The sequence below is a fragment of the Eublepharis macularius genome, chromosome 12, assembly GCF_028583425.1.
Source record: "Eublepharis macularius isolate TG4126 chromosome 12, MPM_Emac_v1.0, whole genome shotgun sequence".
Lineage (NCBI taxonomy): Eukaryota > Metazoa > Chordata > Lepidosauria > Squamata > Eublepharidae > Eublepharis > Eublepharis macularius.
This window is the reverse complement of record NC_072801.1, coordinates 70216532-70243321: the sequence shown is the minus strand read 5'-3', so window position 1 is coordinate 70243321 and position 26790 is coordinate 70216532. Positions and strand designations below refer to the sequence as shown.

The window sequence follows — 26790 nt, the reverse complement described above, 5'->3', positions numbered from 1 at the left end:
TGAAGAAAAGCTTGGTTTGGAAGGAATCTCTGAACCAGAAGGCATGTAGGACAAAGCTTTTGTCCAAATGAGCATTAAAAATCACTGTGTACATATAAAAGAGAGGGGAAGATTACAATTATGTTATGGAATGTTATGTTATGGAGTTCAATTTCAGTACTTCACATATTTCCTACACCTGGAAATATAAACAGGGAAAATGCAGGTGTCAGCTCAAGCTTTATTTTGCAAGCATGGATTTCTCTGTAAAGGGAATGTGATGTTTGAAGAGTCAAGCAAGGGCTTCCCTATCTCTTCATTCATGTTCCAATCAACACATTGGGGGCTTTATACAATCCATCTGATGTAATAGTGGTTGCATTGCAAGAAGCCTACTTAAATCCTTTGGGTAGCAGGAAGAAACTAGTAATTTTCACAATAATGGAGGAGATCATCTCTTTCCCAGTGGATTAGCCTGTGCTGGGCCATCAAATTTTACAAAATTGCTTGCAACAATATTAATATTCCGACTCCAAATATGAGATCACCCAAGCATTATTTCTGTCTGTCCGGGAGCTCCAAAAACTCCCACAATTGTCCAGGATCTCTGCCTGGTGGGGCACCCCTTTCCCTTACTCCCAGATGTACCATCTTCTCTCTGGATAGTAGAAGTATAATGTTCCTTGCATGCGGCTAAAGGCCATTACAATTGAGCAAATAAACACTTAAGTAAAACAGGAAGCATAAACAATAAAATAGAATAATGATAAAAACACGTAAATGTACGTTACCATCTTTGTTGTACTCTGGATAGAAACCATTACCCCCAACAAATGTGGAAGAGTGTCTCCTGCTGAAAGGAATTTTAGTTATAGCATTCTTTACTGTGTTGTCATTTAATGGCTTTACGTAATCACTGTATCTCCTGCTTCACTCATCCTAGTTAGGAGTCGGGAGGACACAAATATATTTCGCTGCTGGTTGAAGGTGATGTTGGTGGCTTTCCCAAAGCCTTCTAGTGAATTCTTGGCTAAGATGCTATTTGAACCAGTAGGTTCCTTCTCTTACATATCAGATCTCACTTGAAATCTTAGGAACATTTTTCCAAGTTAAGGCTTAATGCAATTCCTGCTCGCCCTGATGCACAGTGATAAGTCAATTTCTATTTGCAGTTGGACCCGTATGTTCAATCCTCCTATAAATGTTTCCCTTCCACTTACACCTTTGTGTGCACAATTATGAAATACACAAAAATACTGCAAATCAGTAGCAGCCTCAGGCCTTCTGAAAACCACAAATATTTCAGTTCTCAGACAGTGACCCTTGTGAATTTTATGAGTATCTTCCCTGGGCCTTAGATGGAGAGAGGGGTATTGCTGAGCTTCATCCTATTTTATCTCTTCTTCCTCACTCCACTGCCTACATACTGAGCTGGAAACCAGAGCTGGTGTGTCTCCTTCCTTCAGGCCTAGGGCATGCCCAGTGGAATCTCTCTACCCAGAAGCCCTCCTGCTTGGCCTTGTCCGATTCTCCTCCTTGCTGTCCCACATGAGTGTTGTTCATGATCCCTAAAATACTTTGGAGGGGGGAGGGGTTACTGGGAATATCCTCTTCCTTTTTTTTCACTTGCAGAAAAGCTGATCAGATCCCTTTTCATCAGGTATTCACGACAATATCGATTTCCAACTGATCTCCATATTACAAAGGTCAGTTCCCCTGGAGAAAATGACTTCTCTGTAGGGCACTATGCCCTGTTGAGATCCCTCCCCTCCCCAAGTCCTGATCAACCTAAGCTCCATCCCCAATATCCAGGAACTTCCCAACACAAAGCTGACATCCCTAGCTCTGCCTCTGACAAAAGAGTTGCAGTAATAACAGATGAAGCAACAGCCTCAGAGATCATCCCTTCCTGGAAATCCGGAGGCAAAATTAGGTTAATAACAAATGTCATACCTCTTGTTTCTCCGCACTGAAGACAGAAAGTGGCTTATTTGCTTAATTTTATTTGTGTTTAATACTTACAGCATTTAAAACAATTTACTGCATTAAAAAACAATGTTATATATTAAAACTAAAAAAAGACGTATCTCTGCAATTGAGGGATCCTGCAATAATACAATCAATAATCAAAACAGACACAAAAACTCACAACATAATCAGGTGGCTAAGATTCCATAATACATCATGGCTGGTTAAAGTTCTGAAACAATTTTGCCTTGTATGCTCTGTGGAAGTTAGATAGGTCTCTCAGGGCTTGCATATTGTCAGAAAGAGCATTCCACCAAGATGGTGCTACCACACAGAAAGCCCTCAAACTGGGCCGTTTCCACACGGCTTACCTGTATGCAGCATGTCCCGGTAAATCGCGCAAAAAACATGGAAGATTGCGTTTCCTCACGCGAGATTTGCACGACGACACATGACATCGCGCAAATCTCGCGCAAGGAAATGCGATCTTCCATGTTTTTTGCGCGATTTACCGGGACATGCTGCATACAGGTAAGCCGTGTGGAAAAGGCCCTGGTTTATATTGTTCCCTCCACCATTTTATCCTCACAACAACCCTGGGTCTCTTTGATCCTAGGTAGACACTCTAATCACTACACCGTATAAATGATGTATGTTTCTTCACACATTTCTCATTCCTGATGTTTTGAAACCGACAGCCCTGATGTTTTGACACAAGGCACACTCTGTTGTCCCTTTCATTCCATTTTCTGTTTCCTTGTGCCGTTTTCCTCTCAATGTATGCATAGTTTGACAGTATCAATTGTTTATCAAATGTTAATGAGAACATTAAAATGATGTCCAGTTGTGTAAAACTGAAAAGATGTCATTGAAATGGTTCAAAAGAAACAAATGAAGTTGGAGCACTAGCAACAACAATGTACAAAAACAGTAATAACACATAACACGTAAATTAACCAAATATAACACATAAATTAACCAAAAGCTGTAAAAGTTCCCTGACTGTAATCTTAACTGTGAGATAATTTTCTTTCTATAGCATTGCAGTGTGTGAAGGAAGTCCTGCAGTTAGACTGTGGGAATGGCCAGACGTATCTTTGGTCTATGGCCTTCCCTATTAGAAGCTTTAGAAAAGTTTTCTGTGAGGGTTGGTGTTCTGCCAAGGGGCAGTGGTTCTTTTGGAGATTTGGACACAATAAGCTCTCAGATGTTGAGGGAAGAAAAAAAGTTTATTACACACGTTATAAAACAGTACAAAGAAAGTCAGTGCTCAGTGAGATAATATATAAAGTACAAGACAAACCATCCATAGACTAGGAAGAATAACAAAAGAGAAGAGAAAGATATCACCCATGCTTCCACGCTCTTGTGCAATTGCTAGGAGCCCCCTGTCAGCAAAGAGTAAACTTCTGATGGCCCGATACGACACGGCATTCTCTGCAGTGAAGTCCGTGCCGAGGCTCTGATTCTTGCTGGCTCTGCCTCAGATTTATATACATGAACATGTCCATAGGCTCACCTGGTCCTGCCACCCTCCCTAACAAAGCCTGATTAAAGGGAGGGATGATTGATCAGAGGACCAAGGCCAAGGAATGCGGTCAGTGTCAAGCTGGCCTTGGTGATTTAACTGATAAGGGCAAGCGCCTGGCACTTATCCAAGCCCTGATTGCCTGGTCCTCCCCTAATCAAGATATACGCTTTGCGAGGTCAGAGCTTACCTCAGCAAGAATCAGCACCATCTGGCAAGAGCCTGCATCAGCAAAAATCAGCATCAGGCACATCCTAGGAGGCACATACAGGCCAAAGATGGTTTTCTTTAGGCAAGATGGATGGACTATGGGACCACTATCTCCTCGGAAGACACACTTCTTCCACAATTTCCACTACAGTTGGGTCCTCTATATTTACTTTCCCAGTGATATTTTGTATATACTTAGGATGAAGACACAAGAAGAAACTTATTTTATTTTATTTCTCCTTATTAACTGCTCCCTGTTATTTAATTTAGGCCTTAGAATAATAATATAGCATTTGGGGGAGAAAATACAGCCCAGTAAACCACCACTGGAGGCTAAGATAGAGAAGATCTCCACAGCCACCATGGATTTTCCCTTGGTGCTCAAGTACGTTGGAACAAAGGTCAGCCAAACACTACAAAAGACCAACATACTAAAGGTGATGAATTTGGCTTCATTGAAACTGTCAGGTAACTTCCTGGCCAGGAAAGCTACTGTGAAGCTGAGAATGGCCAGAAAGCCCATGTAGCCCAAGACACAGTAAAACATAGCAGCGGAGCCCTCATTACATTCCAGTATGATTTTGTCATTCAGTGAATGCATGTCCTTATCTGGGAAGGGGAGGGAAGTACTTAACCAAAGAACACAAATGCCTGCTTGAATAAAGGAGCAGAAAAGGACAATGGAATTTGCCATTCTCTTCCCAACCCACTTCCTCATCCCAGATCCTGGTTTGGTAGCCGTGAATGCCAGAACCACAGTGATGGTTTTGGCCAACACACTGGAGAGGGCTACAGAGAAGATAAGGCCAAAAGTAGTTTGTCGGAGAAGGCAGGTCACTTTTAAAGGTTGTCCAATGAAGAGCAAAGAGCAGAGGAAGCAAAGCAGGAGGGAGATGAGGAGCATATAGGTGAGGCTCCGGTTGTTGGCTTTGACTATTGGGGTGTCCTGATGCTTAATGAAGATTCCAAGCACTAAAGCTGTGATCAGAGAGAAAGAAATAGACAATACAGCTAAGATGATCCCTAAAGGTTCCTTGTAAGAGAGGAAGATTACAACTTTGGAAATGCATTTAGTTTGGTGTGCGTTGGAATAACGATCTTCTGGACATTTGACACAGACATCCATATCTGAAAAAAAATAATGGAAGGACTATCTAAATATCTCAAGACTTTGTTCAACAACTGGCTATCATATGAATATTAAGAATGCTGCTGATAAAATGGACTTGAGGTTTCTCATTTGTTTTGACAAGACTATCTAGTTTTGCACCCCACTCTAATGAGTGAATAACACTATTGACATAATTTCGAAGGTAATTCAGAATTTATATTTCAGAAGGTAATTTCTTATGGATCTGATGCCACAGTGACATATGCCGAATCCAAGCAAGCAGCACTGAATAACTTAGTGAGTCATGTTGAAGAGTATTCATATGTAGAACAAATACATTTGAGCAATGTCATTCATGAGTCAAAAGTCGAACCTGCATCCTTGAGAAATGAACAATTAGGAATCTCTTTGACCAAGGAGGAGGATCTATGAACTCCAAAATTTTCTATTTCCTCCAGATTTTTTGCATGCATGACCCAGAATTATATCAGTTTTCTTGAATATTGTTTGTGATGGGGCATGACTAACATTTCTATATTATGTTTCTCCTACCCTTCTGCTCAGAGATCATCTGTTCAGGACATGAGACACAGTCATAGCAGCAAAATTTTTCTCCGTCCTTCTTTTTTTTGCTATAGCCAGGATGGCAGTTGTCATTGCACACAGATATGGGCAAGACCTATCAGTAAACACAGAAGAAAGATAGTGCCTAGAAACGTCTATAGAGAATGCCTAGTATATCAGTGTCTTTTACCATGGAATGACAACTCCAAAGAGTAAGATTCGGGTTCAGTAGCACTTTAACACCCAACTAGATTTCCAGGGCATGAGCTTTTGAGAGTCAGAGTTCCTTTGTAAGTAGCACATGATAAGCATTTTGCAGTTACAGTCCTAAGAAGAGTAACACTGTTTTAAGTACATTGCAATCAATGGGTTTGTAAGAGTTTGTAAGACAACACTGCACTGTTGTCTGGTGTGGACCAGTTGCTAATAAAGACAGCATAAATGGTGAACATAAAAACTGCTGACAATTCTCATTAAAAGAACATGAAAATATTTTGATGAGAAAAGTATCTTATAAGGGAGATATAGATACATTTTGTTTTCAGAAATCAGCTGCTGTATTCAATAAATGCCCTGACACATCTGCCAAATCAGATAGTAATTCTAAAATGGTATACCTGGAAATAAGTTATTTTATTCAATAGGGCTTAGTCTCAGGAAAATGTTCTTAGAATTGTAGCCTTGCAGATGGAATGCATGATGATTTCAAAATGGTTAGGGTTGGCTCACCTTCACCTGGATTGCCTAGGTGAGCCTGATCTCATCAGATCTCAGAAGCTAAGCAGGGTTGACCTTGGTTTGTAATTGGATGGGAGACCTCCAATGAAGAACAGAATTGCAGAGATGGGCAATGACAAACCACCTCTATTAGTCTCTTGTCTTGAAAACCCCACTTGGGGTGTGGGGGTGGGGTGGCATAAGTCAGCTATGACTTTCCACAAACAAAAAGGTTGGGTTATGTACATAAAGTTCATCAGAAAGCAAAGTATAGAATTGTTGGAGAAAACAATTAGTACATTGAAAATTTGAAAGCTAAACCAGAGAATTTTCTTTACATTAAATTTTTATCCTGCTTCTTTTCAAAGGAAGGGAGCTTGCTTTGTTTAAATAATTCAATATATCCCATCACATTTCAGTAACTAGAGGGTAGGCAGAACGTTGAAATGACTGAAATGGAATTCTTTCCACTTATTTTGTAAACTAATATTGTCTCTCACCTGATTAAAGCTTTTATGCCAAACAATCTGATCGTCATTAACCATCAACTCTTGGCCCCGAGGAGCTTGAGGATCCAGTCTTCCAACTTTTACTCGAACAAAAGAGCTATTTGAGAAAGTTATCCAGTTTGTAATGTCAAAACCTTCCAATATTTCTCCATTTTCATTAAAACGTACCGTGTCTTTGGCAGTGTTGTTGAATTCTATGTATTTTAGAAAGTGATGGAGCTAAGTTGTGAGAGAAAATGAAAGACAGGCACAATTCAGTGTAAAAAACCTTTAAATTTAATTGAAAGTGGTCTTGACTTGTTCCTGTTTCTTCAGTACACATGACAATCAAATTTGGAAGCTAATTGGAGAGTCCATTTTGCACGGAATAATCCTAAATAGGTCTAATCAGAACTAAGTCCCATTCTATTTAAAAGGCTCAATTTTAAGAGAGTTAGTCCCAGAAAAGTGTTTGTAGAATTGCAACCATAGAGAACATACAAGTGGTCATCAATATGGATACGTATTGGGGAGGTGCAGGGATAATTATTTTAATTTCCAACAACTCAGAGCCATCTATCAAACAGAACATCATCAATAGATCATACTTAAAACCATGGATTGGGGTCATGAAAAGAGAAAGCAGATCTGTCTACAAAGATGTCCCCCTCAAGTTTGCAGAAGAATCTGAAAATGACAAAGAAAAGTGAGGGAGAACTTTTTTTAAAAAAAAAATAGAGATTCAGTGACATTATGAAATTTCAACTGCTTTTACATGAGTTTCCTGCCAATGGTTTGTGGTGGCAGCAGCTCAGCAGCAAATAATACAGTTTTTGTGTGTGTTTATGTGTGTTTGTGTATGAGAGCGAGCGAGCACAAGAGCAAATAGAAGAGACAAACTGAGCTGGCAAGAGAGTTACGGCGGAGGAGAGGGAGGAAGAGAAAGACTGGCTTTGCTGGCAAGAGAGTAGGGAGGTGCGAGTACAAGGGGAAGAAATGGAGGTGAGGGGGACTGGCATCCCCTCTGCAAGTCTCATGGGTCCCTCCCTGTTATATATAATTATTAACATGGACCCTGGTGTAGATCCTTAAACCCCTGGACTGGAAACAAATAGGGAGATGGGAGATTTTTGAACAATCTGGATTCTGGACAGACCCCTTAAACTTGCAAAAAAAAAAAAATTAAAAAGGATCTTCCCCCCACCCCAAAAGAATCTCAGCCCAAACCCCGTGGTGACCAGGGAACAGAGGAGCCAGGAGAATGGAACTGCTGAAGAACCTGCTGCCATTTCCAGCCCCTCTGCTACCACCTCTTCCATGCAGGCAGGGGATAAGGAGCGGAAGCTGCCACTCCCACTGCATCCCCTCTCCAACAGCAATATGGCAGCATTGCAGGCAGGCAGCGGAGGAGGAGGAGCAGGCAGGCAGGCAGGGGAGGTGAGCAAGGGAAGAAAAGCAGGAGCCTGTGCTGCTCAGCCCCTCCACTGCCATGGCTGCCAATGTGGACACCCACCAATAACCATGCCACTACCTTCTTTCCTCTGCAGGCAGGCAGGCAGGCAGGCAGGCAGGCAGGCAGGCAGGCAGGCAGGCAGGCAGGCAGGCAGGCAGCTTTCCTAGTGGTAATGGGCTAACATTCTTAAAGATAAAGCTTTGTCATACAAGGATAAATACCTGCCACGGCTTTATATTTTGGAAGTTGAGTTGTCCTCCATTGATCTTTTTTTTTTGTTTAGACCTGGACATGTGCATGGCATGAAACGCATGTGCCACAGCATATGCGGCATTGTATAAACTGTAGCTGCGGCCAGTCATGCGCATCTCAAAAAAAATTGCAGGAAGGCTCTCCAGCTTTTCCTCCCCAGTGCATATTCTCTCATTCTCCTTATGCGGATCAGACATTGTCATAGAGCAGCTGAACGCTTGCTCCCAGAATTCCTGGATAAAGCCGTCTCCTTTGGACCAGGAAGGTCTAACAATCTGAAGGAAGTCTGGGAATCCTGGCGGCTGACTGGAATGAACTGCAAACGAGATGGCCCCATGGAAAACCTCGATGTCCCAAATCCTGTTAATAGACCACGTGTTAAAATCCCACTGGGACGTAACAACCCAAACTTTACCCAGAGGTGGCAAGGCAAACTTTGCTGCGGCAGACAGCAACATACTCAGAATGTGCAGGGATGGTGGCTCTCCGTACACAAAATATACATTGGCTTTGCTTTGCAAGAAAACACGATACTGCTCTTCCAGCCTTAAAACCACTGTTATAAAGTCATCCATAAATGCCATTTTTGTTATTCGCAGTGTGAAAGAGGAACAGATCCTATTCTGTGTAAGCAAAGGGACCACAGCCTGCAAAAACCTGTCCCCGTTGTCATCATCCATCGCCATCAGCCCAATCCACGTCCACCTGAAATGGAGAAGTAAACGCACAACCCCCATGTACTGATGGGCTTCGTTTGGGACCATCTGATACAAATGAGGGAACAGCATTTTTCCACCATGCAGTGGAGCATGTGATCCAGAAGTGAACTGAAAGAAAAAGGATAGTCATTTTTCAGATGAAACCCTAAAGATTTCTAAACTTTAAAATCTCCATACCCTGTTCTGAAACCTGAACACTCAGGTGTTTTTTGTCCTTTTCTTTTGCTGACCTGTGGAATCTTGTAGAGGGCTAAAACGGTGGCTATGTTGGCGGAGGTTTCTGAGGCCAGAGCTCCAAATACAGCGATGAGATTTTTCTGGTGATCACACTTGAAGTTGGGGATAAATCTCTGCTGTGTAGAAAGCAGGCTGAGGGTGGCCTTGTAGGTCATCTTTGCAATGTAGTAGCTGTTGAGGATGTGGAATCCTAAACTGAGATTTGGTAAGATTCCAGACTTCTCATTGATCTCTTTCACAGCGAATGCCAAGGCCAAGATGTTCTGATATTCTTTTGGTATTGAACTGCATAGAGAGTTGCAGGTTATTTGATTGAATTAATGGAGCAAGAACAAGCCATGATGGTTTTTTATCAGATCACTGAATGTTAATGAGCAGGGGACCTGCAAGGAAATATAGAAACATAGAGCTCCAAGGCACCTCGAGGGTCATCTAGTCCAAACCCTCTACAGCTATCTCCCCCCCCTCACCACCACCCTCCCATGACCCAACTCTATGCCCACAAGGAGGCAAAAGGCCTCCAGTATTTCTGTCCTATTTGGCCTGAAGGAAAATTCCTGACCCCAAAGTGGCAATCGGCATTTCCCAGGACATGTAAGAAAGGGCCATGAGAACCTAGCACAGGTTCATCCCTTCATGCCCTCCCTCTCCCAATCTGCATACTTTCATATTGCGCCATAGGATCATTATTGCTGTCTGGTGGACATCTAACCTCTTCTTAAATACCTCCAAGGATGTGCAGGGATCATTTCGTTTCCTCTTTTATCTCCTTCCTCCAATCTGCTCTGTATTTCTCTGTATCCTCTCCTCTCACTGTTTCCTCTTTCTTTTAATCTTTTTAAAATTATTATTACTTTTATTTTATTACAACAAATGAAAATTAACATGGACAACATGTTAACATGGTCAACTTTCCTCTTTCCTTTCTCTCTGCCCCTTTCTATAACGTCTCCCATTTTCCTGCTTCATTCTGTATTTCCCACTCACCAAAAAACTTTCCCCTCTGTCTTCAGCTCTCCTGCCTTTCCTCCTCCTGGCAACTTCTGCCTAAGAAATGTCTGGCTGATTTGCACGGTGGCTCCCCTTGGCTGCCAAGCTGGGCCTAGGTATGTGGGTAGTGAATCTCTGGTGATTGCCTCCAGACTTGACTGTCTGTCACAACATGATCGCCTCTTGGAGCACTTCACACAGGAACATGGGGAAGGTCTGAACCACTAGAGATATTGCCCAAGAAGAAGACGTGGTACGAAACGGGAATTGGAGAATCGTGCCTGCACCATCCCGTCGGCAATTCTGCCTCTTGGCATTATATTCACCTAGTGGAGACCAGCGAGTCAGAATTCCATCCCCCTTATGTCCTGGTGCTCTCTGTGATTACAAAACATTTCAGAACTTTTGAAATTCATTGGACAGACAAACATGAATTGATTTTGCATAGCAATATTTACTGATATATTTATTGATATTGAATGTATTGTATTGCACTTTTGCACTTTTAACACATTCTAAATATATTAATTGAATAGTTTTTGACTGCACTTTATATCCCTGCTGTTCTTTAGTCTACCTTGGTTAACAGGGATATCCCCTAGTGTTTTTCCTCCAGACTTGTCCCCAGCAAGTTATCAGCCATCAGAGACATGGCATGGAGGAGAATGGGACCTTTTCCAGGGACATATGGGCTCCAAGTTACAGAAACCAGATCTTCAAAGGTTCAGCATTATTGTTATGGGTGCCTAGCAATCTCAGAAATGGTTCTTGAGAGCTCAGCAAGAAATCTTTTCTTAAAAAGAAAGTTACAGGAGTTGCTTCAATTATCCAGAGGGAGTTTTAATTCTCCAATGTTTTATTTTTTAAGGTTTCAGATCTTTTCCTCCTGCCAATCTGGGACTTCTTTCAGGTGTGTAAAGAAGTCCTCCCCCCATCTATTCAATATGTGGATTTATTCATAAATTGTATGATGCAGCTCAGAATATATAATATTCATCATTATAGTACATCATCTTGTTGCTCAGAATATGTGAATATTACTTAACCTAGTCTCTCAGCTACACAATGAGACTGGGAGACCAGAAACCCATAGTAGAAAAGTCTCAGAAAAAGTTAAAGAAAAATGCAGTAAAAGAAAACTATCAACTTACTATGTTAGAAATAATGTTAGTTACTATCAATAGATATACATCTTGGCTTGGGATGACAAGAATTTCCAAGTAAATATGAATCAAAATGGAATCAAAATGGTTCCAGAAGATAGCCAAATGTGTAAGAATCTTGTAATCCGTATTTGTGGTATTCTTTGTTATGATAAAAAACTAGAATGAATTAATACAGATTTTATATATTTTAAGAAAATGTTTGAATATAGATAATTTTGCAGTAGTAATACAATTAGTTAGCCAAGACTAATTTTGAAGTAATAATACAATTAGTTAGCCAAGAATGTAAGCTCTATAATGTGAGACCACTAGCTATTGTGAGAAGATTATTTTGAAAACCTATAAATACAGGAAACTGATTTGATATATTTTCTTATGAATATGCTCCTTCACTGTAGCCATCTTACTTTTGATAAGCAATAATTACTCTCAATGATCTGTGTAAAAATCAGTGAATGGTATTATATTCTTTTAAGTGAGTCTATGCCCTGACCTGGATAGCCAGATGAGCCAGTTCTCAGCATATCTCAGAAGCTAAACAGGGCCAGCCTTGGTTAGTAATTGAATGGGAGACCTCCAACGAAGATCAGGGTTGCAGAGGCAGGCAATGGCAAACCACCTCTGTTAGTCTCTTGTCATGAAAGCCCCACCAGGGTTGCCATAAATCAGCTATGTTTTGAGGGCACCACACACACACACACACACACACACACAAGTGAGTCTATGTTAAAATTATGTTTTAATAAAAATATAATGAAGACAAGATTTTCTGGTAATGTATTTGCCTGTGTGGTATACCCAAAATGAACCAAATCATTGTTGAGGTGTACCTCTTACGAAGGGATTGGCAATTTGATACAGAAAAGATCACAAGAAACCTGCAGTTTCTTAAATGCATGTCTCTATCTGAATCAATACTGATCAGAATCATCAGGGAAAAAACTCATAGGAGAAATAGTCACAAATCTTTTAAAAAGTGTAACCCCCCCCAACTCTTACACAGGTTTATCTGCCAACATCCACGTGGGCTGTTCCATGAAAGAAGGACTGCTGTCAAAGAAGAAGATGTGAGATGGAATCCTACCAATGACAAGTTCTCCAGGCTGATAAAATTCATGAAGAATAGGAAAAGGATCTTCAGGAAACGGGCAGTTCATGGAATGCATCTTGCCTGCAGTCTGGCACAGCAGTAAAAGTAGCAACACTTCTACTCTCATGATACGGATGACAAAAACTACTCTTCTAGAAGAAAATCTCCATACTTCCATCTTCTGAATTATCTGGCTGGCGTCCATTCACTTACAGCCTTGCTTGAATGGCAGTTGTCTGAAATTAAAGCATTCCCTATCAGGGATCTCTGTATTAATGCGGCAACTTTATAATAGCCAACAATGGTCTCTTATTCTTTTCCTCCAGTATTTCTTAACGTTGTGTCCCCTGAGTGTGCTCTGGTCCAAAGCCAGATCAATATGTAAACAGCTGGCCAGTTAAAACTTTTGAAGATTCTGCCTGTTAATACTTGTTTTTATGATGTACAATCTGTCACTCTATGAAGCCATGCAAAAAAAGCAGATTGGATACTGATTACATTTTTCATGGGTATGATGTATGTGTTTAAAATGGTGAAAGAATCAACGTTAGGACAGTTATGATATGAAAGTCTAGCAGAGCCTTGCCTTTCTCTAGACATGCTTCTATAAAAAATCATGTGATACGTTTTCAGATGCAGATATTATGGGTTTTGCTTGTAATCTGTGAAAATCCATTTGGTTGTAAGAAAGAAAACAGTAATTAGGGGAATGAGACAACCAACTCCCCAATGTATTGGTCTCTACAATGATAGATGATGAAACAGTTTGGGGAAAAATAAATTTTGTGTATGTGCGTGGAAAAAAACAGTTTCTCTGCTTGAGACTCCAGCCTTCCTAAGAATTGGTTACTTGGCCAAATTTGTTCTTGGCTTCCAGAAATGGTGCCTGTTCTAACTATATTCACTAGATCTGTGATAAGGTTCAGGAGGCTGATTTAATTTGTTCATTGGAGAAAGGTCTGAGAGTTGGCACAAAATGAAAGGAAAACTCTGGTTAGCCAATGCCAAACCAAAGTGGGTTATATCCATCTCTTCTCTTCTATTTTATCCTCAGGTTAGAACGAGGCAGTTTAGGCTGAGAGTATGTCACTGACCCAAGGTCATCCAGTGAAATTCCATGGCAGGGTGGGGATTTTAACCTGGATCTGTCAGATCCTAGTCTGATACTCTAACCATATACTACACTGGCTCTCACACACACTCAGTTTATGACCTGTATAGAGTATAGAACAAGCTGAAAATAGACACAAATATGGGCTTAACCTTTGATAATTCATAAATTCTGATTTTTTCCTCAAACTATGGATGACATATAGATTTCCCATGACAATTGTGTCTAAGCCGCTTCTCCATGAACTGATGACCTTTATAGTTGTTATAGACATGGCAGTTGCTGTCCAAGCCCATTAAAGTCAAATGAGGCATAGGTAGTCAGGCTGGGCCTGGTAACTAGCAGGAAATGGGGGAGGCAGGGACTTATGGAGCAGCCCAAAAGTAACATCACTGAGCTGGGCTTTACACTCTAGCATTCATTCAGAACTCTATGGTTGATCACACAGGCAGCAACATCATCACTCTGGGGTTGCCAATCCACTTTCATCAGTTTTAAACCCCCAAGCTTTATTTTCTGATAAGCTATACCTGTCGCAGAGAACCTTAGCTTCCATTGCCGATAGGAGAGGGGAGGAGTTTCTCTGATTTCTCTGACCAGGTGTTTTGATGAACTATATTTTTGGTACTGCAACTCCCATGATCCCCCTGAAGTCAGTGGCCAATTTTGAAACTCCTAGCTTTATTTCAGTAAGTTCTGCCTGCCACAGACAACCTTTGCTTCCATTGCATGTAGCATCAGGGCCTCTTGGAGATAACCTGGACCAGGATGTCCCAATTCCCTTCATTTTTTGTCTGTGCAAATCCCATCATCATTCTGAATTTGGTGACTGATTTTCAAATGCCTAGCTTTCTTTTGGGATCAGTTACACCTTCCAGAGTAAGTCATGGCCTCTGAAGCAGAAAGTGGGGTATGGTGTGGTTTCTGGAGGTTCTGGAGGGTTTCAATACTCTTTAAGTTTGACACTCCCACCATCATTCTGGAGGCCCATTTTGTGGACTCTAGCTTTATTTTCAGATGAATTATGCCTCCTTCAGTCAACATTGGCTTCCATTGCAAATAGAATTTGGGAGGTTCTCTCAAAAACGTGGGCCATGATATTCAATCAGCTTCATTTGGGGAACTGCAACTTCCACTATCATTGAGAAGTTCATGGCCAATGTTGAGGTTCCTAGATTTATTATAAGATGAGTTATGCCTGCTAGAGTAAATCATGGCTTTCAATGGAAAATTCAGGAGGGGTTTCTGGCATTTGCTTGGATTAGGATGTTCCATTTCTCTTTGTGTTTGGTGCTGCAACTCCTACAGTCACTCTGAAGTTGGCTGACAATTTTGAGTCTATTAACTTTTTTTCCAGTGTTGCCCCCTCCACCGACACAGCAGACATCCTTTAACAGAACAAGGGCAGAAAAAATGCTCAGGACTGAAAACTATATGAGGCATGATGTAGCTCTTCTCAATTGCATGTTTCAGTTTGTTTGTTTGTTTGTTTGTTTTTTTAATTTTCTTTACAAGTGAACCAAGAGTTGCCCATCTTTCTCCCTGCCAGGGCTAAGAGCCGCTGTGCGGAGTGGGTATTTATATAGGTGAAGCAGTGCAGCTGTTTATGCCTCTGTTTCTGAATAAAAAAAAATTCCCCCTTAAATAGTGTCATTTTGCATGGGTGGGAGAATCCCAGAATCTGATGTACCTGATGCTGCCAAGTTTTGTATTCTGATCTGACTCACTGTCCCAATACAATCCAGATTCTATTGCATAGTCCTCTACAAACACTGCATCTCTACAAATGCATCTCAATTCTCAACCCCCTTCTTTGGATGTCTCCAGGTTTTCACATTCTTTCAAATGCCTACTGCTTATCTTGCCCCCAGGTACTTTAATTCTGCCAAACTATACCATCTCCAGTCTGTCCACTAATACATACACATGTGCTTCAAGATGCAACCAAATGATGACAACCCCCATAATGGTAAAAGAGTGGTGGTTTGCTATTGCTTTCCTCTGTAGAGAATTACTTGGCGGTCTCCTGTCCTAGTATTGACTGCTTCCAAGATCTGATGAGATTGGGCTATACAGTTTACCATAAGAGGTGGTTTTCTCCTTGCAAGTTTTGTTGGGGGAAATTAGCAGTAAGGAGAGATTGCAAGCGGGTGTAACTGCAGGCTCTTTTAACCAATGTATACCAGGATTGCTTATCCTTGGAGAACTTTTTAATAAACAGGCAGATGTTCAACAGGAGTGGCTTTTATTAAAGAAGCAATAGAAGAACACTTGCACAGAATACACACAGCACTCACACAGCACTGAACAAGAAAGCAGTGCAGAGAGAAAACCATAGTTACCAATCCTGAAGGCAAGAGAAGTCCATAGGGAAGGGGCTTGGGGTGTCCAGCACATCACAGCAAGGAGAGGGGAAAAGGGGCTCAGAGCAGAAGTCCAAGGATGTGCAGTGAAAATGCACACACACACACGCACACACACACAGAGGCTGGAAGCAGCCCTATTTATAGGAAAAATCCATCCTTTGGGGCAGGATGAAGTCTTTTGCTTAAAATAGTAATTCACCAAGCTGGCTCCAGCATTGTAAGGCAATAAAACCAGACAAGGTGTGATCCAGCATCTTTGAGTAAACAATCACAACCAAAAGGCTGATTGACAGCTCACTGAGCATGGGACAGGAAGAAGCTCTCAGATTCTTGAGTGCCATTAATTAGGGAAGAGGTGACAGGGGAAGATCAGAGGACTCAGGGACTCTAAAAGATCACTTCTTTGATCTGTAGATTTTGCCCAAACTCCAGGGGGCTGTGAGGCTATTAGCTCACTGTTCCCATGACCCACAGTTCAGTTCAGTTCAGTTAACCTTTATTAGCATCAGTTGGCACAATATTCACAATACAAGAAACATAGAAAAACAAAGTTACTTCTGGAACCACTCCTGACGGAATTTTATAGCCATATAAACATTGCTACATTCTCAGTGGTTTCAGGCAGGGAGTCATTCAGAAGGTGAAAGACCTTTAAAGAATCCGGGAAGCCCCTCATATTAACGAATTCTGTTTCTAAATATTTCAAATGCAAGTCTGCATATAGTCGGCAATACAGCAGGACATGTGAAACTGTTTCAATACTACCATGATCACAGTGACAAACTCTATCAACCCACAGTTCAGTATTTTACAATCTCCTGCCCAGGAGATGGCAACTGTCTTCCTGACTTGCCGGGGCAGTGTGTGTTAATACTGTGGTCCTAGTGGGTGGCTTACAATACCATGCTGCCTTCCCTCCCATTCATGGTTACATATGCATTTATTTGATTCTACTATTTGCTTGCTTGAGTGCTCTTTGAAAATGGTGCTTTATTATAATAAAACCACATTTTTTAAAGAAGCCATTCCAATCCACTTGGAAATAAATAGAAGCAGCCTTCATTTTCACAGCTCATGTAAATATGGATGTATGTTGCTCTTGTCCTTCCCTCCCACTAAAGACACAACGTAGTGATATATGGGCTGAATAGATTTTTGATAATCTACATCACTGAACCATTGATAAAGCACAATCTGCCAGGTGGGCCTCTCTGAGATCCTGCCCCCTTGCCAGCTGGTTCGACAGCACAAGGCTTAAATATCCTCCAGCCTGGTCAAGTGGATGCCTTCTGCTCCACAAAAGAATGGGGGATCCACAATTATGTTGGCCAACCAGAATGCAAGAGGTAGATTTTGAACGGATTTTTTTTCTTCATGATATGATGTGTTCTTTGATGATAATAGGTCCTTGTGTTGCTTGGCCAGAGCTGGCAACCTTTGGTAGCATTTAATAAGGTGGTGAAGGGAATGTCAGCAGGATGCTGGTACACTCATGTCACTTCCAATGAAAACCAGAAATGACATCTTGGAACGTTCTAGGATTTTTCATGGTGAAAAACCATGGTTTTCACCATGGTTGAATCATGGTGAAAACCAGAAATGATGTCAGCATGCCTGTGCAATGCCGGCACACATACCCTTCCCCCCATTCCCGCTCACCAGTGCTTCAGTTTCCAGCAGGCAATGAATCACGTTAGTGAGAAGTCTCCTGGCAATTTTACAAGAAGTCTTCAGTGTGGCAGTTTTCTAATCATGCAAGTCCTCTCAACAGTAATCCCTCTCAAGTGACATATTAAAAGGGCAAGGCATAAGAAGAAAATTCAAAGAGAAACTTAAATCCATTCATTTGTTCCTTTTTATTAACTGCTCCCTCTTATTTAATTCAGGCCTTAGAATAATGATGTAGCATTTGGGAGAAAAAATGCATCCCAATAAGCCAGCGGTGGAGGCTAAGATGGAGAAGATCTCCACTGCCACCATATATTTTCCTTTGGTGCTAAGATAGGTTGGAACAAAGGATATCCAAACACTGCAAAAGACCAACATGCTGAAAGTGATAAATTTGGCTTCATTGAAACTGTCAGGCAACTTCCTGGCCAGGAAAGCCACAGTGAAGCTGACAATGGCCAGGAAGCCCATGTAGCCCAAGACACAGTAAAACATAGACACTGAGCCCTCGTTGCATTCCAATACTATTTCTTCATTCGTTGAATGCATGTCAATATCTGGAAATGGAGGGGAAGTACTGAGCCAAAAAGTACATATACCTGCTTGTATAAAGGAGCAGGAGAAGACAATAAAATTTGCCATTTTTTTCCTCATCCATGTCCTCACCTTGGATCCAGGTTTGGTGGCCGTGAAGGCCAGAATCACAGTGATGGTTTTGGCCAAGACGCTGGAAAGGGCCACAGAGAAGACAATGCCGAAAGCAGTTTGTCGGAAAAGACAGGTGACTCTTTCAGGCTTTCCAATGAACTGTAAAGAGCACAGGAAGCAAAAAAGGAGGGCGATAAGAAGAATGTAGGTGAGGCTCAGGTTGTTGGCTTTGACAATGGGAGTGTCCTTGTGCTGCATGAAGGTGCCAAACACCAAAGCTGTGATCAAAGAGAAAGCAATAGCCGACATAGCTAAGATGAACCCGAGTGGTTGATCATATGAGAGATAGGCTATAATCTTGGGGAGGCATTGGTTGTGATGGCTGTTGGGATAGAGCTCTTCTGGACATTTGACACACTCATCCATATCTGAAAAAGGAGGAGTTATAGAAACATTTCAATGCTGTGAATCTAACATCTAGGAGAAAATAGTCCCATAAACTGGACTAGCAAATGATAATTGAGTGGGGGGATTGCTGTTCTAAATGAGGTTGTAAATTGTAGCATGTTTCTTTAGAGAAGTATCTACGAGTTTTGGTTGTGAACTGGGAAGTCCCTTATTCAGACTTCATTCAACCATGAACTCCCCAGCTAGTCTTTAGGAAGGCACATTTCCCCATACTCTCCAATGTGAACATGGGGAGGGTTCAGTTGTATAGAGGTTGCCTGAAGACTAAGCTGGGCAGCCCTAGTTGCATGGTGGTCACTCCTAGGCCAAATAAAGTTGTGCAGTGGTTGGTTCCAAGCCTGTCCTAGTTGTGCAATGGCTGCAATGAGCATTATTTTTTTTTTAAGCTACAGGTGTTTTTTCTATTACCTTGGGTGTGTTAATCCTCTTTTTTTTTTAAGATTTCAGATTTTTAAATGCAATCTTGGAACTTCTTTCAGGTTTATATGTAATATAGGAAGAAATACTCATATATTTACCAATTTGGGGAAAAAATGGAAATGCCCCTATTTGTCCCTAGATTCATTCTGTGGATCTATGAATGCACACTCTGTGGTCAGTTTGATCTCTTTAGACACATGAATATATCATGGAGGGAAGTGCTATCTCCTTCAGCTGTGTCTTTCACCCATTACCCAAGCTTCTCACAGTAAACTTTTAAAATCTGGAATTCTTTACCCAACAATTTCACCTTTATCATCATCATCATCATCATCATCATCATTTTTATTTTTGTTATCATTGTCGTCATCATTGTTGTTGTTATTGTGGGCAACAAAACCATTTTTAACTAGTTTTCAGTGGAATAGATTGCCAGCTTAGCCGGAATAAGAGACAGACACAGGCTTGGAGATAAATGGCCGTTTATTAATATAACAATAACATAGCATAACTATAACTATGGCAAGGGCCGACTATGCAGTACAGGTCAAGCCACAGGGTCACACCTGACCACTGCCTTGGCCTGTCTGGGCAAGCCCCAAAGCCCAGGGTGCAGGCCATCCATAGAATGGCTGCAACCCGGCCAGCCAGGCTAACGGATCCCCCCATCAAGCTCCTAATGCCCCAGCCATACAGCATGAGGGAAGGACTTGTTCCTGGGGATCCCCGCAGGCATCTGCCTGTGCTGTGGTAGCCGTCACAAGCATACTGCACTGATGGCAGACCCTGTTCCTCCACGTATGGGGGAAACGCCTGTGGGTGCTCACCGGCCCACTCCCTATTCCCCGATAATCTCCTGCCAGAGAACCTAAATGGCACCACCCTGGCCAAAACCATCAACCTCTGCCCACACTGCAAGGTAGGTGAAAAAAAACCCCAAACCAACAGCCAATAAGGTAACAGGGGCAAAAAATTCCTACCTGGCTCTGGAAACGGCAGCCGGCTAATCCTGCACTATGACAGGGCGAGGTGGGTGTGCTGAGCAAATGCAGCAACTGGTGGCCGGGAGAGTGGAGCCGCCTTCTAAGGCACTGGCTCCGCCCCCAGCCAGATACCCGTATGCCTGGGAAGGGAGTCTTTCTCTCTCCCAGGCAAGCAGGCAAAACATGGCCCCCGTCTTATGCAGCGCTGCTGCAGCCGGGAGTGCCAAAATATCACTGCATCTCACTTATTTCATTATGATAATTCTGAAAGCAAACTTTTAATACATAGATTATTGTAGTTGTTCTTATTATTGCAACCCACATAGAATGGCATATCTCTTTCTTTGATCTCCAATGAGAGGGAACTTTATAGGGTTGTCACTTTGTTTTTTGTAGAGGCCAAAATAGTCCAGATTATCTTAAACTTGTAAGAGCTTGGAAGCTAAACAGGATTGGCAATGGTTAGTTTTGGGGTAAAAGAGTATGAGTGCTGTGTATAGGAAAGCAATGGCAAACCTTTTTTTGCTCATGTGAATATGAGGAGGGATCCGGACAGCTTTTTCTCTGGTGAAAAGGAGAGGAAAGAACTCATTTGAGCACCCAACGATGCTTTCAGTCCTATATGGACAAAAGGCCATGTGGACAAGGGGCCAAGGAGAAAAAGTGGGCAAGATTGAGTGGAGAAGTTGGCTGCATCCCACCCATGGACCTGACTTATATGTTTATTGTAAGAATTATTTAGAAAAGATATGTATGGTACTTTCAATTCTGAAAAAGATATTATTTAAATAAGAACTATTTTACTGTGGATGAAAAGATTACTTTCTTTCCTTTCATATACATCATTTATAGTCTTCCGTCATTGAGACTCAAGGATGATTACACATTTTAAATGAAACAGTACAACAATATTACACATACAATAAACAATGAAATGAAAACATGTAATACTTCACAGACAGTAAGACTATAGTCCTATTACCCTTATGAAAATGTTCTCCTGAATTTCCATGACTTTAAGTCCATGTTGGTATATGAGGAATACATGCAAGCCCTACAAAACATATGTAAGTGCAGCCTTAATGGATAACTCTCTATACAGAATATAATAGCGGTGAAACCTTGAAAGGACCCACTGGGGGATATTTAGCCTGTATCGTAGAACCAAATTATTTTTGGCACATTGGAGGAAAATTCTCAGATCAGTGACAAGCTCAAGAGTTCACAACCCTTGGACATGTAAATATAGAAGGAAGACAATCTATGAATGGCAGGTCTTCCCATACCTTTCAGATCTCTGATTATATGAACCACCATTTGTATTATTGATCATTGTCTGTTATGGAATATGATTGCTTTCAATCTTACCCATCTGGTCAGAGATCGTCCCTTCTGGACATGAAGCACAATCATAGCAGCAAAATTCCTCTTCTTCCTTCCTTCTTTTTCTGTAGCCAGGATGGCAGTGGCCATTGCACACAGAAATAGGCAGCACCTGTTCATAAATGTAACAGGCAATTAGGACACAAAGGGTTGGATCCCATCAACTTTCTACTGGAGAAAAAAAAACAGGGAGGATATTTTAACGGCTAGGCTGAGGAACGTGGGATCCACATGGAGAAAAGTCATACAGTATGGAAGCAACAATGAGGAGGGAAACTGGATGTTACAGAAAGGAACAGGTGGTGGGATCCAAACCACAGCATAGTACCAATGGAGCATCCACAAGCAGTGGTATGACTTGGACTGATAATGCCAAAGAGCTCATACTGTGATCCTGGAATAGAAGAAGGTGGTAATATTTTTCAATACAACCCAAAATATGTAGGCCTATGTGATAAATTACTGATTCCCACACAGCTCTTAGACACTGGGTTTCAAAACATTTTGCGACATTCATGCCCAGAATATGCAAGTGTTTATCTAGCTGACAATGGTGCTTCAGGAATGAAATTTGACCACCAGTTTATTTTCAAAAATAATATTGAATCATTTTAGACTGGTTGTTGTGGATTTTCCGGGCTGTATAGCCGTGGTCTTGGTATTGTAGTTCCTGACGTTTCGCCAGCAGCTGTGACTGGCATCTTCAGAGGTGTAGCACCAAAAGACAGAGATCTCTCAGTGTCACTGTGACACTGAGAGCAGAACCACAAGTGACAAAAGGCACAGGTTGGACACTTGTCAACTTCCCTCAAGTTTTGATGGGAAATGTAGGCAGCTTGGCGGAATGTTGGACAAGTGACATTTGAAAAGTCCATTGGACAGCAGTCAGAGAGCCAAGCTGCAAGACTAGGATGCCTACATTTCCCATCAAAACTTGAGGGAAGCTGACAAGTGTCCAACCTGTGCCTTTTGTCACTTGTAGTTCCACTCTAAGAGATCTCTGTCTTTTGGTGCTACACCTCTGAAGATGCCAGTCACAGCTGCTGGCAAAACATCAGGAACTACAATGCCAAGACCACAGCTATACAGCCCGGAAAATCCACAACAACCATCGTTCTCCGGCCATGAAAGCCTTTGACAATACCTTTTAGATTGATTAAAGCTGGAATGCACTTCAATGATTTGAACAGGGTTATTATTAATTTCAGGGCTTTTTTTCTGGGAAAAGAGGTGGTGGAACTCAGTGGGTTGCCCTCAGAGAAAATAGTCACATGGCTGGTGGCCCTGCCCCCTGATCTCCAGGCAGAGGGGAGTTTAGATTGCCCTCTGCGTCGCTCAGATCAGGGCGTGGGGCCACCAGCCATGTGGCCATTTTCAAGAGGTTCCGGAACTCCATTCCCCCGTGTTCCCCCTGAAAAAAGCCCTGATTAATTTGTATATCCAAATTGGTCATAATGAAGGAAGTACAATTATTTGATTTTTCTTCCTTTCTTTCTGAGACAGGCCGATAGAGTCCAAAGGTAATTGTGATCTCTCTCACAAGAGTGGACATGAACATGTGGAGAAAATGTACATACGGAGATATGGTCATATCGGCAACTTGGTTGGTTACCAATAAGGAAAGGAACTATGTTTTAGTCACCAAAAGCTACCTTGCTAAATTCAACACTTACTAGTTAGTTGGAAAGATAAAATGTTTAACATGGAAAATTTCTAAATCTGTTGCAGACGGAGGCATCTTCATCTCTCTCCTACCTGGTTGAAGTTTTTGTGCCACACAATCTGAGTATCATTCAGGGTTAACTCTTGGCCCAAAGAAGCCTGTGGATCCAGTCTTCCCACTTTTAATCTAACAAATGAGGCATTTGGGAAAGTCATCCAGTTTGTTACATCAAAAACTTCAACTAATTCCCCATACTCATTAAAATGCACAGTATCCCCTGCACTGTTGTTGAAATATATGCTTCTTAGGAAGTGATGAAACTAGATTAAAACAGAAAAAAGACAAATAAGTAATTAATGTCTTTACAACACAATTTAAAATGGTAACATCAAGATCGTCCATTTTTTAACCATTTAGAATACGCATGCTTTTGCTATACTCATGCTTTTGCTTTCTCTGTGTGTATTTCTAATTGTGATACAATTCATGCTAATTCATTATTTCCAGTTGGAACTAAGACAAGATTCTTTGGAACTCCAAAATTGACGGAGACATTCAGATGAGTAGAATTTTGGAACAGTAATGAAACTGGGATTGTTTACATTACAGATTCTATAGAATCAGACGATTGTGGCTGAATGCACTTTATTTTCAACAACCGTTTGCATGACCTTTCATTCTGTGTTAAAGAATTGATACCCCTGACTCAAGTATTTTAACATCTGTTAATAACGTATGGAAGCTAGTTTCAGCAAGTGTTGACAAGTGCTTACATGACTAAATGCATACATGGTAACTATTAAACAGCATGTCCTAGAATATCCATATGTTTATATGTTGATAGAAGTTGACTCTACCTGCTATGGAAGATGGTCCAGCTTGCATTAAACAAAAAACAGTTAAGGGTGGAATTACCTGCCATGGCTGAATGTTCCAAGACACCAACTTCTCTCCCTCCACTAATCTTCTATGCCTGGATCCAGAGCTATACATGGCATGTAAAGCATGTGCCACAGCATGGACAGCATTGTAGACATTGTAGCTGTGGCCAGTCATGCTCATTTCAAACAAAATCCCCGGAAGGTCTTCCAGATTCTCTTCCCCGCTGCAGGTTGCCTTATTCTCTTGATTGCCATTGGAAATGTTCAATAAACAATCAAATGCCCGTTCCCAAAATTCTTGGATAAATCCATCTCCTTCTGCCCATGAAGGCCTTATGACCTGAAGGAATTGTTGGAATCCTGGTGGCTGATTTGAGTGAACTGCAAAGGATAGGGCACCATGGAACATTTCTATATCCCAGATCCTTTGAATGGATAGTGATTCAAAGTCCCAGTGGGAAGTAACAACCCACACTTTGTGCAGTGGTGGAAATGAACACATTTCTGCTGCAAAGAATATTATTCTCAAAATTTGGAGAAATGTAGACCCTCCATATACAAAGTAGACACTGGCTTTGCTCTCCACGAGAACTGGATATTGCTTGTGCGTCATTGCAATCACATGAAAGAGCTCATCGATGTAAGCTTGTTTTGGTGTTCTTAATATAAAGGAATAACAGATTCTATTTTGTGAAAGTAAAGGCACTACCGTCTGCAAAAACCTGTCTCCAGTGTCATCGTCTACAGCCACAAGTCCAATCCATGTCCATCTAAAATGATGAAGTAAGCGGACAACCCCCATATACTGGACGGCTTCATTTGGGACCATCTCATAAGAGGAAGGGAATAGCATTTTGCCCCCCTCCACTGGGGGGAATGTTCCATAAATGAACTGAAAGAAAATGCAGATGTATGTTCGGATGAACTGGAAGATAATATTCAACTCTATGCTATATTTCTGAAATTTCCACGTGCATGGCCTACCTGTGGAATCTTGTAAACGGCTAAAATGGTGGCCATGTAGGTCGAAGCTTCAGAGGTGTGTCCCCCAATGACAGCAACAAGGTTGTTTGGGGTATCACACTTGAAATTAGGGATATGTTTTTGTTGTGTGGAAAGTAAGTTCAAAGTAGCTTTATAGGTCATCCTTGGCAGGTAGTAGCTGCTGAGAATATGGAAACCCCAAGTGATGTTTGGCAAAAGGATAGGATTCTCATTGATCTCTTTTATAGCAAATGCCAAAGCCAAAATATGCTGATAGTACTTTGGAACTGAACTGCAATAAGAGAGGTAATTTATGAAAGAACAAACAGTGCTGAGGTGACCCATTCTTCTTTATAACTATAAAAAATAATGGCAGCTATCTCTCTGTCTCTGTCTGTCTGTCTGTCTGTCTGTAAAGTACCCACTAAGTCACAACTAACTTATGGAGACCCCTGCTGGGGCTTTCAAGGTAAGTAAGAAGCAGAGGTGATTTGCCATTGCCTTGCTCTGCAGAGTCTTTCTTGGTGGTCTCCCATCCAAGTACTGATCCTTCTTAGCTTCTGAGATCCGATGAGATCAGGCTTTATCATGACACCTTTCCTCCATCTATATCTAGTTTACACATACATTCGTGTTCTGTTTTTAAAGTTGATTGTTAATTGTGTTTTACGTTGTTAGCTTGAGGGGCCTAACTGGGCAGAAAGATGGGATAGAAATGTTCTAACTGAACCAATAAATAAAGTACTACTGAACATTTTGGTCTCATTTACTATAGTCTAAACAGATTACAGAGAGGGAAAAGGGAATTCCTTACAGAGGTTCTCCGATCAATGTCAGCTTGGGCTGTTCTGTGAAAACTGGCGTTTGTTGATACACAAAGATGTGAGCAACGATCTGACCAAAGAGAAGGAGTCCTGGCTGATAAAATTCATGAGGAATAGGATCATCATACATGGTACAAATACGAGAATGTGTCTTGCCAATAGTATAATGCAGGAACAGAAGAAGCAGTATCAACCCCCAACCCATCTGCATAACAATATTTCCTGCACAGACAAAGATTCCAATATCAAAAAGAGTCCAGTAGCACCTTTAAGACTAACCAATTTTATTGTAGCATAAGCTTTCGAGAATCAAGTTCTCTTCATCAGATGCATGATACAGAGACTGGTCAAATATAGAAGAGGAGGGAGGAGAAGGGGGGGAGAGAGAAGAGGCAATTAGGGGGGGGAGGGTGCAACCAAAACATTCCTTTGCTAGTATATGTAAACATGTCCTTTTGGTGTGTGGATCAGTTGGCTTCAAAGGAGTTTCCCTGTTAGTTTGTAGCAGCCAAACAGCTAGACCATCCAATTCCAATGCAGTATGACCCTTCGATAACCACAGCTCTCCTTGCCAGATGCATCTGACAAAGAGAACTGTGGTCCCCAAAAGCCCACGCCAGGTGCCACTGAGCTCCCCCAGACCCCGCCTCTGTAAAGGAAATCTGTTACCTGTGATAATGTGATAACCATTCATAGTCCCTATTCAGTCCCAGCTTGACAGAGTCAAATTTGCATATGAATTCCAGTTCAGCAGCCTCCCGTTGGATTTTGTTTTTGAAAGGTTTCTGTTGAACTACAGCGACCAATGTTTCCCATACAGCGTTGTCTGCTTACTTTTGTTACACCATCCTAAAATAGCAGATGGCTGCTTCAGTACATGGAGAGAGCAACTGTAAGCAGGTCTACTCTGGATCATGCT

The 26790-nt window shown here is 41.6% G+C and overlaps 2 protein-coding genes across 2 annotated transcripts; both read right to left on the bottom strand.

The window, feature by feature from the left end:
• Positions 1-3905: 3905 nt before the first annotated feature.
• LOC129339737 (vomeronasal type-2 receptor 26-like) lies at positions 3906-12677 on the bottom strand. Its single transcript, XM_054994319.1, has 6 exons — positions 12382-12677; positions 9220-9511; positions 8240-9097; positions 6578-6805; positions 5349-5475; positions 3906-4813 (listed from the first exon to the last, which is right to left on the bottom strand). The coding sequence occupies exons 1-6, from the start codon at positions 12675-12677 to the stop codon at positions 3906-3908; spliced, it is 2709 nt and encodes a 902-aa protein (XP_054850294.1).
• Positions 12678-17791: 5114 nt separating this feature from the next.
• Positions 17792-26001, bottom strand: LOC129339736 (vomeronasal type-2 receptor 26-like). Its single transcript, XM_054994318.1, has 5 exons — positions 25862-26001; positions 25048-25339; positions 23275-23502; positions 21505-21631; positions 17792-18693 (listed from the first exon to the last, which is right to left on the bottom strand). The coding sequence occupies exons 1-5, from the start codon at positions 25999-26001 to the stop codon at positions 17792-17794; spliced, it is 1689 nt and encodes a 562-aa protein (XP_054850293.1).
• Between the last annotated feature and the right edge of the window lie 789 nt (positions 26002-26790).